Source organism: Cucumis sativus, chromosome 6 (genome assembly GCF_000004075.3).
Source record: "Cucumis sativus cultivar 9930 chromosome 6, Cucumber_9930_V3, whole genome shotgun sequence".
In the NCBI taxonomy this organism is placed as follows: Eukaryota; Viridiplantae; Streptophyta; class Magnoliopsida; order Cucurbitales; family Cucurbitaceae; genus Cucumis; species Cucumis sativus.
Window position 1 is genome coordinate 1,679,854 of NC_026660.2, and position 16,505 is coordinate 1,696,358.

A 16,505-nucleotide genomic window follows, 5' to 3' on the forward strand; every position below is an offset into this window, starting at 1 on the left:
TAGTTTTTTTTTTTTTAGTTCTTTTCATTGCCGCCATAAAGAAGGTTTTTGAAACCTCTTTTCTTTGTTTTCTTTTCCTCCTCCTTGTATCTAATGTATTTCTTTTAGTTCTTTTCTTTGTTTTCTTTTCCTCCTTGTATAAAATCTTTAACATTTTCCTTGTTTTATTTATATTTTTTATTTTCAAGCAATTTTATTTCTATTTTGAAAATACTAAATTTAGAATTTATACTGTTGGAGCAAGAAATTTAGGTTAATTAAATTTGTCATGTGATCACATTGTCATAATTATAATTTGGTTGGATTTGAATAATTAAGTTTTCTTATACTCTAAATATAAAAATAAAATATTTAGAAAGAAGAAACTTTCACAAATATCATAAATTAAAATTTATTTTCTTGTTTAAGATTTCATATATTTTTTGGACAATTATAACACTATCATTATTATTAATTATATATAATTTTCAAAATTAAATTTAAATTATTTTATTATTCATCTTCTATACAATTTGTTATAAAACCAAAACTTTCTTATTTATGCATTTAATTAATGTCTAACTTTATTACGGAAAAAAATTAGAAATAGATTTTTAATTAAGTATAAAACAAAATCCTTTTTAATATAAAATAATTCAATATATCTGTATATCACATTATCCACACGACGTTAATAATCTTAGTGCTTTCATATGTCGTCAACAACGTCTTCATCATTTAATTTTTTCGTCTTTTCTTCTGGTCGCAACGATTTCACATTATTCATACCACGTTAATAATCTGAGTGTTTTCATCAGTCGTCGACAACAACTTCATCCTTCAATCTTTTCGGTTTTTTCTTCCGACAACGATTACATATATTCCGATCATGTTCCTCCTATAAGAAAAACCACATCATTCATATTACATGCTCATCAACACATTTTTAAGAAAAACCATAGAATAAAAGGTTGACATGCTTGATTGATCTAACTAATGAATAATATACAATAAACATCTTGATCTAGAAGTAGTTAACCGTGACCACAAAACCACAAAATCAGCACCCTCGTGAGGAAGCTTCAGATTCATATACCATAGACACTTCATGGAAATGCGTGTTCCGTCGTTCACCGTTGCCTCACCTATGTTCATTGGAAGAGAGATTTACAGTGAGTTGCGAAGAAAAACCAACAAGAAGAGATTTACATTGTTCGACTACCCCAAGAAAGTGAATAGGAAAAGGCAACGTACACTGGAGTAGAGGAGAAGAAATGCAACTTACATCGTGGCCTCACTCGAGTAGAAGAGAATGTGACACCAGAGTAGAGGAAAAGAAATGAAGCGAGAAAGTTCAATCTTTCTTTCACTCTGCGAGTAGATGTCTCAATCTATCCTAAAACTCAATGTTTTTAAATTCAATCATAAAAATTATTTATTTCTCTATTTTTTTTTTTTGCGATTTCTCAAAAATGTTAGGGTATATATATATATATATATATTTTGCCCCTTTTCCTCTGTTTTTTGTTCTCTAAATCCTTAAACCCTATCTCACCGGGCCCCTCCCTCCCGTTGCCAGCCACTTCCCCCTGCTCCGCCGTACGCCGCCCCTACCTGTCTCAGTGGCGCTGTATTATCAGCTGCCGCAGTCTAATCACTCCGATAAATTCCCTGCCGCTCCCTCTCAAACTTTCTCACCTCTCCCACTCAGAATTATTTATCTTTATTGTTTGTCTCAGAAACACAGTGCAATCCCTAACCTGCCCCGTTGGTGAGATAGCACTGCCGCCTCTCATTTTTAAGATCCCCAAGGTTTTGATTTTTGATTGTGTTTTGTTGTTTTTTTGTTGATTGTTCTGTGCGTCCCCGAAGAAAAAAAAATGAAGAAGCAAAATTTTTCGGTTGATATATTCTTCAACCAATGTTCCACTAGTCTACACGAAAACGTAAAATCAAGAGAAGAAGTTACAGATTCAATTCAAAGGATGAACAAAGCAATTGGTTGGCTATAAAAAATAATCGAAAAAGCTGTATTTGAAAAAGATTGAGTTACCAGTTGACAGAAAACAGCAAAATACAATGGACAAACATTTTGAAAAAAGCTGGAGTTTGATTGAATGGCGTTGAATTTGCTTGAGTATAGAAGAAACTATTGAGCCAGATAAAGTTCAAAATATCTTGCATGTGCTATGCCTATGATCTAAAGCATTTAAAAGTTAAATTCTGATTAGTGTATTTGCCTTCTGTTCTATCCTTACAATTAAAAAAATGAGAGTTTATATTTTAGATGAGTTACAGTCTATTTAAATAATTCAAAAAATTTCATTTCCGATTGTTTAGCAGAGTAAGTTGATGGGTGCAGTCATTCTCGGCTTGCCAGGTCCTTGGGCTGACGATAATCTCGAACTTTCTGATCATTATACTACAAAAGTTGGCGGGATTCCTGTAAGTTGCTAGTTAGATGATATCCTCGAGTATGGATATATTTTTCTTTTTAATGGTAGTTGCAAGGTACATTTGATTATTGCTTGAAACAGGACTTACCTTTTCAAAATGTCAACCACAGTCTGTTAGACTGTTCTCAGTGTGGAAGTAAATTATGTCTTGTTTTACAGGTGATTTTATTTTATGTTTTAGAAGTTTGTAACTTTTTCGCCTCTTACAGTTCCTCTTCTTCCATTCTATCTAATTTTTTTTAAATAGTTATACTTAAGGTAGTTGTGCTTTCTTGAAGATTTATGCTCCAGTTTCAATAGATAGAACAAACATAGATGAGCGCTTTCTCCTTGTATTTGGTTGTCTAACTCCAGAATGTGGGAGCAGTTCCCTTGGGTTAGTATTAATTTTCCTCCTATCTCTTTGGCTGATGGAATGCCAGTTATTATTTGGTTTAACATTGAACTTTGGCTGTCCTCACTTGGGGTGTGCAGTTGGCGTGTTCTTCGTGTTCAAAAATCATGTGACAAGGAGTTCTCCAAAGTTTCTCAAGAAATTGGTCCCTTGACAACATCGACTTCAGCTGCAAAGACTAACTGGTGGGAGCAACTGGATGAAGAAAGCGATGAAGAAATGGATTTGGAGGAGCTGCAAAAGGCATTTTCAGATGTTGCAACTAAAGTTTCTCATGCCAAGGAAACTCCGAGTAAATCACATTCTAAGACTGTCACAAAGAGCTTAACTTCCAGACCAACAAGAGTTGTCGATGTGAAAACACCAGGTATGGACTATCCAATTTTTTTTTCTTTTTTTTTTTTTTTTTGTAGAAAACAGAAAATATCAGTAACTAGTGATTTTAATTAGGTGTAACAAAGGGAAGAGATTATTTGATATTAAGGTCAAGGAAGTTACAGTGCCTTGATAAAAAAGAACTGAAAAGACGTTCAACATAGATTTCAGGGAAACACACAATCCTGTTTACTTTTTTCTTGAGTTATCTCTGGAATTGGGAGCAATGCCTTATCTACGAGAATGGGAGGTCCATTTGAAAATTCAAGTTTCCCCAACTATGATGATGTTATATGAAGTCCCAAGTGTTACCGTCATTGTTCCAGATGTCAGCAATGCTTCATGTTTTGAGTTAGCTATGGAGGAGAGGAACTAAATTTGCCGAGAAAAGTCAGATGTACAGCAGTTCTCCCACTCTGACTTCAAGAAAGTCCAACTGTTACCTGTAAAGAACAAAGGGGACTCTTGGAGATTAACAAAATCTTATTTTGGACTAGAATAAAGAATTATTCCATATAAATACACTTTTTTTTTCTGATTACAATTTACACTATGCTGCAAAGTTGGCTTCTGCAGTAAAGGTCAGATCCATTAGAGCAAAGAGCATTTGGTCTTTATATTTTCCATTCTTAACCTCCAAAACAAATAGGTTTGAACGTGGTTCACCAACCAATTAATAAGGTAGGAGGTTCCTGCAGTAGCAACATAACCCATTCAAATAAAGTATCTGAAAATATGCACTGTTGTTCGCTTCTTACTTCACTATTTATGTGTTTCAGCTATGGATTTAGAAACACTTTTAATGGTGTAGTACATCTGTTTGTTTGCAGTGGTACCATGCTTTTATATCTATACTGAAGATGAACCATCGTCAAAGGATATTTCTATGTGTTCCAATTATGCATCACTCTCTTTAAAGGAGAATCAAAGTGATGAGGAGGATTCAATACAAGAAGAAAAGTGGTCAGAAGAAGGTTACGAACATGACAAGGCTCTGACTGCTGACAGAACTTACCTGAAGTTCAAGAAAAAATTGGATGCATATCCAGAACAATGTTTGAGGTATTTTGTTGTGGTAATATACAACTTTTTAAATTGTGATTATCTGCTTATCATCTTACTATTATACTTCTGTTTACCATGGATTGACCTATGGGGTGTTTGGCAACTTTGAGTAATTTGGGAGAGTTGGGTTGGGTGGGTAAAAAAAAACTAACATCCTATTTGGTTCACCAATAATTAAGGAGGTTTACTACCTTGTTATTCGTATCAACTCAAATACCTAAATACTCACATTTCTCACATCGTTATTCTTATCAACTCCCCCAATAGCTTTCCTATAATTATTAACTCAACTCATCTCTTTGTTTTTATCGCTAACCAAACACCCTTAGTGGGTAGGAGGCTAGGAGTTGTCATGTTTAAGAGATAGGGCTTCAAATCTCTTTTTATCTAGGATATTAAATACAACACAAATCCTCCTTCTAGGATAATTGCAATGGGTAGCGCTTTTGGAGCCAATAATTAACGTGGTGTTTAGTGACTCATAATGGAATGAGTTTGTATTGTAATGTAATTCAAAACCCATGTTTAGATTGAGTGTTTTGGGTCTGAATTGTGTAATGCAAAGCTCATTACAGTTTTAAATCCAATCCTCCTTCTCACTATTTTCACATGTCACAATCTCATATAGGGGTGTTAAAAAAGCTTGACAACTCGAACTACCCAACACAAATTGTAAGGGTTGGATTGGGTTGGGTTGAATTTTTTATGTTTTTTTTCAGGTTGCATTTTTTAAAATTCAGGTTGATCCAACCTAACTCGAATTTCTAATATTATTAAAATGTATATATTATAACTTATAAATATTATAATTTATACATCTTGTTATGAAGTTTGTAATAGATATGTTGGATTTTGATATTTAACTTTTGAGTTTTATGAAAATTTAGTTATTGATATATTTTGTAGACGAATTTAAGTACTTTAAGTTATAAAAATATAAATAAATAAATAACCTCGACAACTCAACCCAACCCAACCTGAATTTTAAGGGTTGGGTTGAAGATCCTATTTGAGGGTTATCAATTTGACAAACCAAAAAATTTGGGTTAGTGCAAAAAGAACCAAAGCCATTTACACCTCATTTTCGTTCAATCTTCGATTAGTCACACTTTCCAACAAGCATATGATTCCCATTAATCTGAATTACATTACAGCTCTCTAAACCCCTTAGGGAGTTGTGAACTCCTAGGGGCATACATTGTTAGGAGCACAACTCCCTTGGTCCCCACAGTGTTAAAAGTTGATAAAGTATAAAATTGATATTTTTTAGTGGTGGGACTATCAAACTCCTTGGTTCAAACAAGGAGTGGAGTTCACAACTCCCTACTTTCCTACTCCTACTTCCATTCTCCTCGGGCCAAACACACCCTAACTATATGACTATAACAACATTTTTTAAGAATTGCTATTTTGAACCAGGAGTGGAGTTCACAACTCCCTACTTTCCTACTCCTACTTCCATTCTCCTTGGGCCAAACACACCCTAAGTATATGACTATAACAACATTTTTAAAGAATTGCAATTATAGTAAAATATATTAGTGATAGACTCTATTGCTAGTAGACTCCTATTAGCCATATGATCTAATCATCGCTAAACTTTAAGATTTGCATCTAAATTATGCTGTATTTGCATATTATTTTGTATTGTGCTATATGGGTTAATTCTTTGAGCTTCATTGCTATATTTGCAATTGGTCCATTCTTCCAAAACCAAATACAAATAGCATATGCATATTCAAGAGGGAAGGTAGACATTTTGTGGAGTGATCGGGGGGGCTTGGGTTAGCAATAGCATATTCAAGAGGGAGGTTCCTAGTGCCTTTATACTTGGTTTATTTAGTAGTTTTTCCTTTATATTTCAATACATTCCAGATCTTAATTCTAGTTAGGTAGTATTCAAAACTTTCATTGAGTATAAAAAAAAGAGGAAAAATTACAACATCCAAAAGACTAAGTTCACCAAATGTTGTGCACTAACAAAAGGAGCTCCACTAAAAAGACAATATGACCCAAAGAATAGTTACAAACAAGCTTTCGTCACCTTTGACACTCTACCAGTCGAGCCTTAGAACCCTTTCTTGGATATTTGTTTTAGTGTGTTCTGGTGTGTCAGCCGGATCCACATTTTTTTCCAACAACGTAATATCTTGAAATGGTATAGGTTTATTGTTAAGCATTTAGGATGGATTAGGAATTAAGAGGCAAGTGATTGAGCAGGTTGAACTTCAATACTTTTTCGGGCGAATTTCATTACTTGTTTCTGAATTTTTATATGCTCCAATCTCTCAAATTTCTCTAACTGCGTCATTTCATTCAAACTGTAGGAAATGAGTGTAAAACCAATCTTAAGAGTAGGGACTAAAACTTTCTAATATTACAAGTACAGTAGAGCAATACAACATTTACTTTGAGCATATGACGTCACATATACTCTAACCTAAGTTTTTAAGCCAAACTATTTGAAAACAGTAGTGAGTACAGTTTTTGGTGCAGTTTTGGCCATTAATTTATTGACATTATTCAGTTGATCTCAACTATCAATATCTATAAAATTGTTTTCTTTTAACATTTTTCCTGTCCTATCTTCAGATACTCGTTCGGTGGGAAGCCAATTTTAGCAAGATCAGAGGACGGAGAAGCTGGAAAGTGCAAGGCATGTGGTGGATCAAGGCAGTTTGAAATGCAGCTTATGCCTCCACTGCTATATTTTCTTCAGGAAGCAGCTGATGAAAGTCAAAAACAGTTGCTGGAGACCTGGAACTGGATGACGCTTTTGGTACATACTTGTTCTGAAGTGAGTTCTCTTTTCCCTTTTGCATGTCTAATATAGGCTGAAAAAAGGTGTTTTACGTATTTAGAAAATCATTCCAAGTATTCTTAGCCCCTTTTGTACGACTTTTGAGATGGTAGAGGAGTAATACTAATATCTTTCTTTAGTGATGCATTTATCCTCGTTCACACACAACACACAACACACAACACACACCCAATACTAAAAAGTATGGGTGAACACTAAAACGACCAAACAGAAATAATTGACAAAATTTAACTGAAAATATGGTTTTTACCAAAAGGTTGGTTCGGGTTAAAATTATAAGAAAACCAATTGTTTTGGTTCAGTTCGGTTTTGGAAACTGAACTGAATTGTTTATATCATATATAAAATCGAAAATGGAACTAAACCAAACCATTTATATTTTATATTATATATATTCGATTCAGTTCGGACAAAACAAATGGTTCAGTTCGTCATATTTCTTGAAAATTTTTAGTCAGTTTGGTTTGCTACTAAACCAAACCAAACCTAACGTGAAAAACCCTGCTACAAATTGAAAACTTGCTTGGTCTTAGACATATTTGATCAACACCTCCAATATATATGATAGTTTGTTCCTACCAATTCCAATAACTCAATAGATGAGACACCAATTAGCATCTCAAAGGTCGTTGATTTGAACTCTCACCTTCACATGTTATTTTTGGTCGTCTATTGTTACTGATTTGTTCTAGTTGTGTACTGATATTGTTTCACTATTTAATTACATTCACTTTCATTTTGTTTTTTCTTTTTGTTAGAGCTGTTCGCAATCTTCTGAGAAGTCAGATGATGGGAACTGGATCATTACAGAAGAATCCACGATAGTGCAACTCGAGAAGCCCTTCAATAGCTCCCCAGAACTAGTTGGCTTCTTCTCCCTCACCCCATGATTGATTTCGGGACCGAGACATTGGATAAAGCATTCACATTAAATTTTATCTCACTGTATATCTCAAGGAAAAAATTTTGTGGTTTGTAATTTAATGTATGTTTAGTTGTCTCATAATCCACGTTGATTTGGTTGAATGATCGATTGATTGTGTTCATAGTGAGAATCTTATAATGCTATAATGCATGCTTCACGAATATGACACTTGAAACCATTTACGTGAAAATGGCATTGGTCCAAAATGACAAACGTCTTACTCTTTAAAGAATTGTCAATCGACTTTCTTTTGATATTGTATCATCAATACTTACAATAAAAAAATTGTATTTGTTTTTATTTTTCTTTCATTTATTAATGTTTTTATTTTTCTTTCATTTTTAATATTTTTCTTTCATTTATTATTTTTTTTTTCAAACTATAGAAGAGAACTAACTATTTGGCACAAATAGAATGAAGAAAAGAAGATTAATTTGTTTGAAAAAGAGAATAAATAAGAGAATTAATTTGGAGAGAATAATAAATAAATGAAGAAAGTGAAAAATAAATAAGGAAAGAGAAGAAGGAGAAGGGTTATATAGAAAAATAGAAAGATTATATTGGAAAATAAAAAGATTAAGTGCAAAAAGTTGTGTAGTAAATGGGAAAAGAGAAGGAATAGGGGGATTATGGGTAATACTCCTTTCCTTTCCCTAAACACCCCCTTAATATCAATATTTATCATCAGTTCAAAATGCAATAATAAATATTATATCAAAATATGTGTATCTACAATTTATGGACATTCATTGAAAAACATCAAAAGTTTAAGGGTTGTATATTATTGGTACCATTAAAAATTCAATTCAAAATTGTCATTAGTATATTAGTACTCTATCAACACTCATTCTAGATTCATTTCAAGTAACAAGTGTATCAACAATGAAAAAACAATACATCGATTGCATTCATTCCAAATTGAATTTCGAACATAACATTTGCTACGTGCAACTATATATTTGGTAAATTGCACATCGACATCAATTCAAGATTAATTCCAAGTGCATAAGCAGCAAAAAGAAAGAAAGAAAAATACGTTGTTAATGACAATTGTTTGAGCGAAGAATTGCGAGTTTTTCCCTTTGCGACAAATACAATTAAACGATCAACCTATAATGAGGACATTTTTTTAATGGTTAAACTAACAAATTGGTAAAATACATGCAGGGATTTGGCACCCATTGAAGCATCACAGTTGGATAACTATACAAACAAATATACATATAAATGATGTTGAAAAACTTGCCTCTTACAAAGCAGGAAGTTGAGCCAGCCATGGAAGGAGTTTCTCATGCACTAATTCAGGTCTATCATCATGGGGACAGTGTCCAACTCCTTTCAATACAAAAAGACTGACATTTGAAACTTCCATACTTAACTTCTTGAAGTACTTTCCAACAGGGCCATCAAGTGGCGTGAATGGATCTTCATCTCCCCACAAAATCAGAACAGGCACAGAAATTTTTGGCATTAGTTCCACCGGGCTTGGTCCTGGTGGTCCTGTAACGATTGAAACGAAAGCATCAAGCGCCCCTTCGTCATTTGCTGGTTCCACAATTATCTATATTTATCAATTCAAACATGGTTAGAATACATCATTAATCCGAGTAAGAAGAGAGGTGAGTGGGAAGAAAGAGCTCCTACGTCTATCAGATCTTCATCCACACTTTCCTTGTTTCCATATACGGATGACAAAATGTTCCTCAAGCTATCTCTGCGCAGAAATATTATACTTCCTCTAATTTTAATCTCCATTTAACTTTTCCCACATGAAAACAAAAGCTGAATAAAAGTATACCGAATACAAAATACCGAATACAAGTAAACCAAATACAAAATACCTCTTTTTCACACGTTCGAACAGTGCTGAAGCAATTATTCGTTGGTTCAATAAGAAATCGAACAGCCAAAGCAATGGTAATAACAGTTTGATCCTCCAATCGTCGACAATTGCTTTATTGTTCATACCACCAGCACAGTTTAAGAGAACAAGTCCTCGAACTAGATTTCTACTGGAATCTGGTTTTTCGGTAAATATAAGAACACTTCGCAAAATCAAGAGTGCTCTGTAAGAATCTATGTCTGCAAATTTTGGTTTGACGCACCTGAAGCGGCAATCACGCAAGCAAGGCTTCCCACGGAGTTACCCACTAGCACGGTTGGCTTCTTAATGACTTGATCCACAAAATCTAATATCAACTGTCAGCAATGAGAAAGGAATCACATTAACGATTCCCCATTGATTAATAATGGAAGACATTTATAAGATTAAATACAAAATAGAACCTTCCATCTGAACATACCTCTGCCCACGTTTCCATGGTATATGCAAAGCCAGCAGGCTTATCGGAAGCACCAAAGCCAAGGAGATCGATGGCATAGACAGTTGAATATTGAGACAATGTGCTAATATTCCTGAAGACATCTCCAAATAAAATATCAGGACTCGCTGACATGCATGACATGAACAAAAAATCTCTTAATAAAGGCATGTTGATTGTTTGATGTATGACCCAGTCAATCGCTGGAACTTCTGTGAATCAGTTGGTTTAATGACAGTCCATAACACCTAACGAATGCGTTGTATTCAAATTACAAGAACTTATTGCCTATTGGATTTTGGAGACTATAACTTTAAATGTTAAAATGTCAATAAAGTGGAGAGAAAGACCAAACCTGCGCCAATGGGGGATAGAAGCTCCAAATCCATGAACTAAAAGGACGACAGGACTTGACCTTGATTGTGGTTGCTGTTGAAGTTGATAGTCGGAAACAAAATAGTTTATGGAGTACTGATTCCATTGCCACTTGTTGGATCTCTCCCGTATTTCTTGCACCTCCAGAGCAGGCCCAATGCACACAGATGCCGCTGAGGATGTTGCAGTAATCACAGCTGCTTTTGTAGATGGATTTTTGCTGAGACCAACAAACCGTCCTGCCCAGTTCCTGGATCTGATCAAACAGTTCCGATTTCTCTGAAATGTTTGTTGCAAATTCACATGCACCTGCAACCAATGAAGCCTGAATGTGGTCCCGTTACTCTCATCCCCACTTTTACCAATAAAATTTCCCTACTGCTCGCTACTTGTTAATTGTTAGTTTATCTGTTCATTTATTGTTACCATTTAAAGGGCAATGGATGTTAAAAGAGTCATAGTATGAGTTAATAATTAAATAAACTTATTTAGAACAGGTAAAGATTTTTACCCGGTCCTTCAAAAGGAAAAAAAATTGAAACTCTGCTGTCAGTAAAATAACCTTTTGCCAATTTTTAAGTTTGGCCAGAAATTTACAAAGTTGGATACTATCTAGGATGTTTTGGTCCTTTTGGAGAACTCTCTTGAGAAGAACTAAAGCTCCAAACTTAAAAAGTTAAACTAGGAACTCTCTAGTGTGTGAATAGGTGCCTACTTTGTGCAAATTGAGCCTCATGATGACCGATTTTGTGGCTCCTCCTTCGTTCAAGATTTCATGCAAGGTAAAGTTGTACAATTTAAAGATTGACTTAGATGGGATAGATGGTCATAACAATTTTTGTGAATATATTAACCCCTAACCTAAATGTTACAGCAAATGACAGTCTTGTGACAGTTGTGTCATTATGTAAGCCCAAATTACATCCTCTTGTTCCTTCATCAATGTTCCTTTTTATTATTTTTCTTCCTTTTAAAAAAGAAACATTTATTGATAAAATGAAATACGGGGAGACTCTAACTAACAATAGGTGATTACAACAAAAAATTTCAACAGGAAACTAAATAAGAAAGATTTTAACTCTTAAAAGGGTGATTAGTTTTGCACCAGAACGTAGTAGATGGAACCAAATCCATTAAACTATCAAAACAAGTCAATAAAGAGATGCTTATTACACTCACCCCATAAAGTCCAGAAAAAAGCATGCAATATGGCCACCAAACCATCTTCTTTGTACCATAAAACGGATGACTCACCAAAAGAGAAGCCAAAATGTCAAGAATATTGTATTTTTTTAAAATGAGAAACACGACATTCATTGAAAAAGAATGAAAGAATACACGGGCATACAAAAACCCAAATCCACGAAAAGGAGGAATCCCGTTACAAGGCACTCCAACTATAAATAAGCATGCTCACAAAATAATTATAAAAAGTCTTCGAAATCGAAGCCCAATGAGAAACATGAAGGTAACAAGATACGTTAAGCCTTCACTCCCCTTCTCAACGCCCCTAAACACCCTACTATTCCTCTCGTCCCAAAGCACTCATAGAATGGCACAGACGCTAGCACACTAGAAAAAGTGGTTTTTCTCCCCACAGGAGATGTCAACAATATTGTTAGGGCAACCAATCAAGATTCAAAAGCATCCAAAATAATATGCTAGAAGCAAGAGGCAAAAGAACAATGCATAAATGGATGACCAGGGGACTTAGAATGGCTTTGACACAGAACACACTAAGATGGAGAGATAAACATATAAGGCATACAATATTGAAGACTATCAACACTATTGACGACATCCAAGCTACGCTCTCATGAGAAAAATTTTATTTCTTAGGATAATGATCCATCCACATAAAAGAATATAGATCCTTTGCAGGAGATCCACAATGTCCATCAAGTCACTCATAAGAGATTTCACAGAAAAAGATGAGGATCCTCCATGAATCAAGAGAAGCACGAGATGTAACAAAGAACAACAACTAAGAAAGGGAAGCTCAGAGCTGAAGTTTCAAGGTCATTAAGATTGCACACTTTCAAAGACATAAATCCCACGCTTTTGTATTTACAATCCAACATCACCCACCTTAATATCAAGATAACAAGCAAGACGAAGCAACCTGAGGAACATCGTTGAGAGCACATCGCAATTAAGCCAAGTCAATATGCCTTTGGCTCTTGATAAAGCATCTTCTGAATTGACAACCTCTATTCTGGTGGTATTCTTGTCTTATAAAGTGAACCTGATTATAAAGTTCATGAGGCTATTCAAGGCCATTTTATTGTATCTGTACATTTATCTTTGGTTGATGGTTTTCTCTTCGACTTAAATCGGTTTTCTTTTTTTTTGAAACGGAGACAAGCTTCTTTATTAATGTAAATCTCAAAGTACAAGAGAATTATACAATGAAGACTTACATCGGTTTATGGACCCTCTGACAATGTTCTCAAAATAGATTATCGGAAAGAGCTTAGTGATTGAGTTGGTTTGGATCAGAATATATTATTGGAAAGAGCTTAACGATTGGGTTGGAGGTTGGGGGAGACAGATGGGTAATCGCAGATGACTTTAATGTGGATCAATGGACTTTACAAAAATCTCACAATCATTTTGTCTCTTCAAGTATACAGCTTTCAATCAACAGATTGCAAACTATGAATTACATGATATTCCTCTCAATAATGGCCGTTTTACTTGGTCTACTTCTAGCCTTACTAAATATCTATCTTTATCAGATAGATTCTTGCTTACTGATGCATGCATTGCCAAGTATGGTTCAATGATCTCAAAGTGGCTCAATAGCATAACATCAAACCATTTTCCTTTGTTTCTGACTTTGAGTAACATTGATTGAGGTACTGCCCTATCTGTTTTGAGAATGCTCAACTTACAATTCCTTTTTTTCGGGCTATGGTGGAGGTTTGGTGGAATAATCATCCCCATGTTGACATACATAGACACGAACTATTGATGAAAATTAAAGGAACTTCATTTTTCCTTTGCAACTGGAATAGAACTCAATGATTAGAGGCATCATCTTTACCTTCTCTTGTATTGGAAAGTTCCACCATTGTTGCCCTTTGGGCTAAATGCATTTGGCAATTCCTTACTGAGCAGGACGTGTTATGGCAGAAAGTTATCGTTACTAAACATCATTTGACTGATAGAGGCTGGCCCTCCTGCAAACATCATGGTTCACATCTCTCCCCTTGGAGGTATATTTGTCAGAACATCGGGCTGACTGATAGTTGTTTTCAACATCATATTGGTGATGGTACTACTACCTTTTCTTGGATTGACCCTTGGCTTAGTTGTGGTATTTTAGCTACTTCGTTCACTCAAATGTTTCGCCTTGCTCTTTGCCCTACTGAAACGGTGGCAGATGTATGGATTGTTGATTCTGATTCATCGGATCTTCACCTCTGTCGAAACATTAATTATTTGAAATTATCTGAATGGGATATTTTATCTGATCATCTCACATCTGTTTGACATTGATCAACTGCTAATGTTTGGATTTGGCCAATGCATCACTGCATTTCATCGTTAAATCTCTCGTGGTTGATATTATTGGAACTAATGACCACTTTGGAAGGACCTCTACTAATTATTTGGAAGGCTTACCTGAAGAAAATTAAAATTTTCTTACGAGAGCTCAAACTTGGAGCCATAAACACGTATAATAGATTACGGCGTCATATCACATATGCCTTATATGCATCTTTCCCCTTCGTGGTGCTCCATGTGTTGCTATACCTCTGAAACTCCAGCTCATTTGTTTGCACACTGCTCTTTTGCGTCACATTTTTAGGATATTGTTCTAGAAGCCTTTGATTGGTCTTTGGCCTTCCCCAACTCTACCATTGATCTCTAGAAATCTTTGCTTGTTGGGCATCCTTTTGGTGGCACTAGACATTTTATTAGGTTATCTATTGTGTGAGGTTTCATTTGGACTCTTTGTGATGAATGTAAAGGTCAGCTCTTTAGAGACACATCCTCTGCTGCTGATAGATTTCGGGACTCAGTTGTTACTCATGTTTTCAATTGGTGTAATTCTGAATTTCTTTTTACTTCCTATAGGCTATAGTTTATATTTTTTCACTTCCTATTGGAGAGATTTCTTATAATCACCTATAGGAGCTGGCCGCTGGGTCTTCCCTTGTTTCATTCATTCAAAGAAATGTTCCTATATATAAAAAAGAACTAAATCAAGCATCTTCGGAAGATTAGTTGATTTCAGAGTTGGGTGGGGTTCATTTGCATCTTAAACAGGCTCTGAAGTTGGTTATGCGGTTCACCTTTGAGAGTCAAGTAGGGATCTTTTAGCATTTTACCATTTTAGGGAGTTATTGGTGAAGAGTTCAAAAATCGGTGTTGTGAAGTCTCAAAATGCATTTAGGAGTTGGGTGGGAGCTCATATGCATCTTAGAGAGCTTTTAGGAATTGAATGGGGTACACTTCAACTTTTAGAACATACTTCGGAGTCAAATGGTGGTCTTTCGCATTTTTGAGTGTGTCTTGGGAATTGAAGGGTTCTTTTACATTTTAAGGTACAATTAGGATTTAGTTAGGGGCTAAATGTACTCAAGAAAGTTCAAAACACAGACAAAAAAAGAAAGAAAGAAAAGGGGAATAAGTCTAGTTCATCGCATCAAGAGTAAGCTAACACCTTCACAGTTGAAGAAAGAAGTGATGAAAAGTGAACTCACCCGAGCACGTCCAACCGATTCAGGCGGCGGAGATAAAGTATGTAGGAGTCCGGAACTTGACTGAGAGAGGGGCATGTGAAGTACAAGGGAGGAGGAGGTAGAGGTTGAAGGGGCGTAAGAAGGACCGATGGAGGCAATCTGTGAGAGAAAGGAGGAGGGGGAAGCGGAGACGGATCCCAGCGGTGCAGCAAACATTGGAGCGTCGAGAGTTGAGAATGAGAGTGAAATGAAGAAGATGAGAGAGTAATGAGAGAAGCTTAGTAGCAAACCATTGAGTGGGTCCGAATCGGTTTCTACGTGACTGAAAAACATACACGTAGGACCTTAGTTAAGTGCCATTTCAAGCATCTCAAGTAGAGGTTCAATTTTTAGTTAAGTGCACAAATTCTTCTAAAATTCAGATTGAAGTTTATATCGAGAAGGTAAATCAAAATTTTGATTTAAATTCAAGTTTTGATTAGTTGATATTTAAAAAATGTATCAAATATACACGAAAGTCAATTTTATGTACCAAATTTATAGTTTGATTTAATTGACACGGTCAAACATTATTTTTTTGAATATTCATCCACTCATATAAGACATTTATTGAATAAATTCTTTTGAATCAATCACAAATTGTCACGTAAACAGTAAATTAACAATCTCGATGATGATGCCAAGTGCAATCATCATGTTCGTTGAATCAAATAGAATTAACTTGATCCAACTCAATATTATTATTTGCATTAAAGTCCAATTGAATCCAAAAGTAGACTTAACTTAGCCCAAAAATTAAATAAGACTCAAATCCACGTGGTTGGATCTAAAGGTTCAAGTCATGCAACCAACCAAGCCCAAACCCAAAAAGTCCATCTACAACTTTATAAATAGATGAGTTCACTTCAATTGGAAGTAAAACAATTTGTAATTTGCACTCCAAAGGAGAGAATTCTCTCAACAATCAAAAGACTCAAATCGACTTAAAAAACATAATGATTCAACGTAACATTCAGGTAAATTTTGTAAATCGCATACGCATTCAATATAATTGTAAATTGTGTACACATTCAACCAAGAGAGAATTAGATTTGGAGAAGGAT

The 16,505-nt window shown here is 35.0% G+C and overlaps 2 protein-coding genes across 11 annotated transcripts; one reads left to right on the forward strand and one right to left on the reverse strand.

Moving 5' to 3' along the window:
• Positions 1-1,065: 1,065 nt before the first annotated feature.
• Positions 1,066-8,315, forward strand: LOC101213504 (programmed cell death protein 2-like). Of its 8 annotated transcripts, none has more exons than XM_031888263.1 (8): positions 1,066-1,362; positions 2,320-2,424; positions 2,517-2,594; positions 2,714-2,811; positions 2,910-3,196; positions 4,035-4,266; positions 6,862-7,066; positions 7,849-8,315. In XM_031888263.1, exons 2-8 carry the CDS (start codon positions 2,332-2,334, stop codon positions 7,978-7,980), a joined length of 1,125 nt encoding a protein of 374 aa, XP_031744123.1. In that variant the 5' UTR covers positions 1,066-1,362; positions 2,320-2,331; the 3' UTR covers positions 7,981-8,315. The 8 variants fall into 8 exon arrangements, with proteins under 8 accessions (XP_031744123.1, XP_031744124.1, XP_031744128.1 ...); XM_031888264.1 differs by having other exon boundaries at positions 2,323-2,424; XM_031888268.1 differs by having other exon boundaries at positions 1,066-1,356.
• A 680-nt stretch (positions 8,316-8,995) lies between these two features.
• LOC101215106 (pheophytinase, chloroplastic) lies at positions 8,996-15,688 on the reverse strand. 3 transcript variants are annotated; one of them, XM_004138338.3, is made up of 7 exons: positions 15,424-15,671; positions 10,692-11,020; positions 10,319-10,430; positions 10,121-10,214; positions 9,857-10,034; positions 9,660-9,729; positions 8,996-9,576 (listed from the first exon to the last, which is right to left on the reverse strand). In XM_004138338.3, the coding sequence occupies exons 1-7, from the start codon at positions 15,616-15,618 to the stop codon at positions 9,265-9,267; spliced, it is 1,290 nt and encodes a 429-aa protein (XP_004138386.1). In that variant the 5' UTR covers positions 15,619-15,671; the 3' UTR covers positions 8,996-9,264. The 3 variants fall into 3 exon arrangements, with proteins under 3 accessions (XP_004138386.1, XP_031743677.1, XP_011656450.1); XM_031887817.1 differs by lacking the exon at positions 15,424-15,671 and adding an exon at positions 11,891-15,399 and having other exon boundaries at positions 10,692-11,036; XM_011658148.2 differs by having other exon boundaries at positions 9,340-9,515; positions 15,424-15,688.
• Between the last annotated feature and the right edge of the window lie 817 nt (positions 15,689-16,505).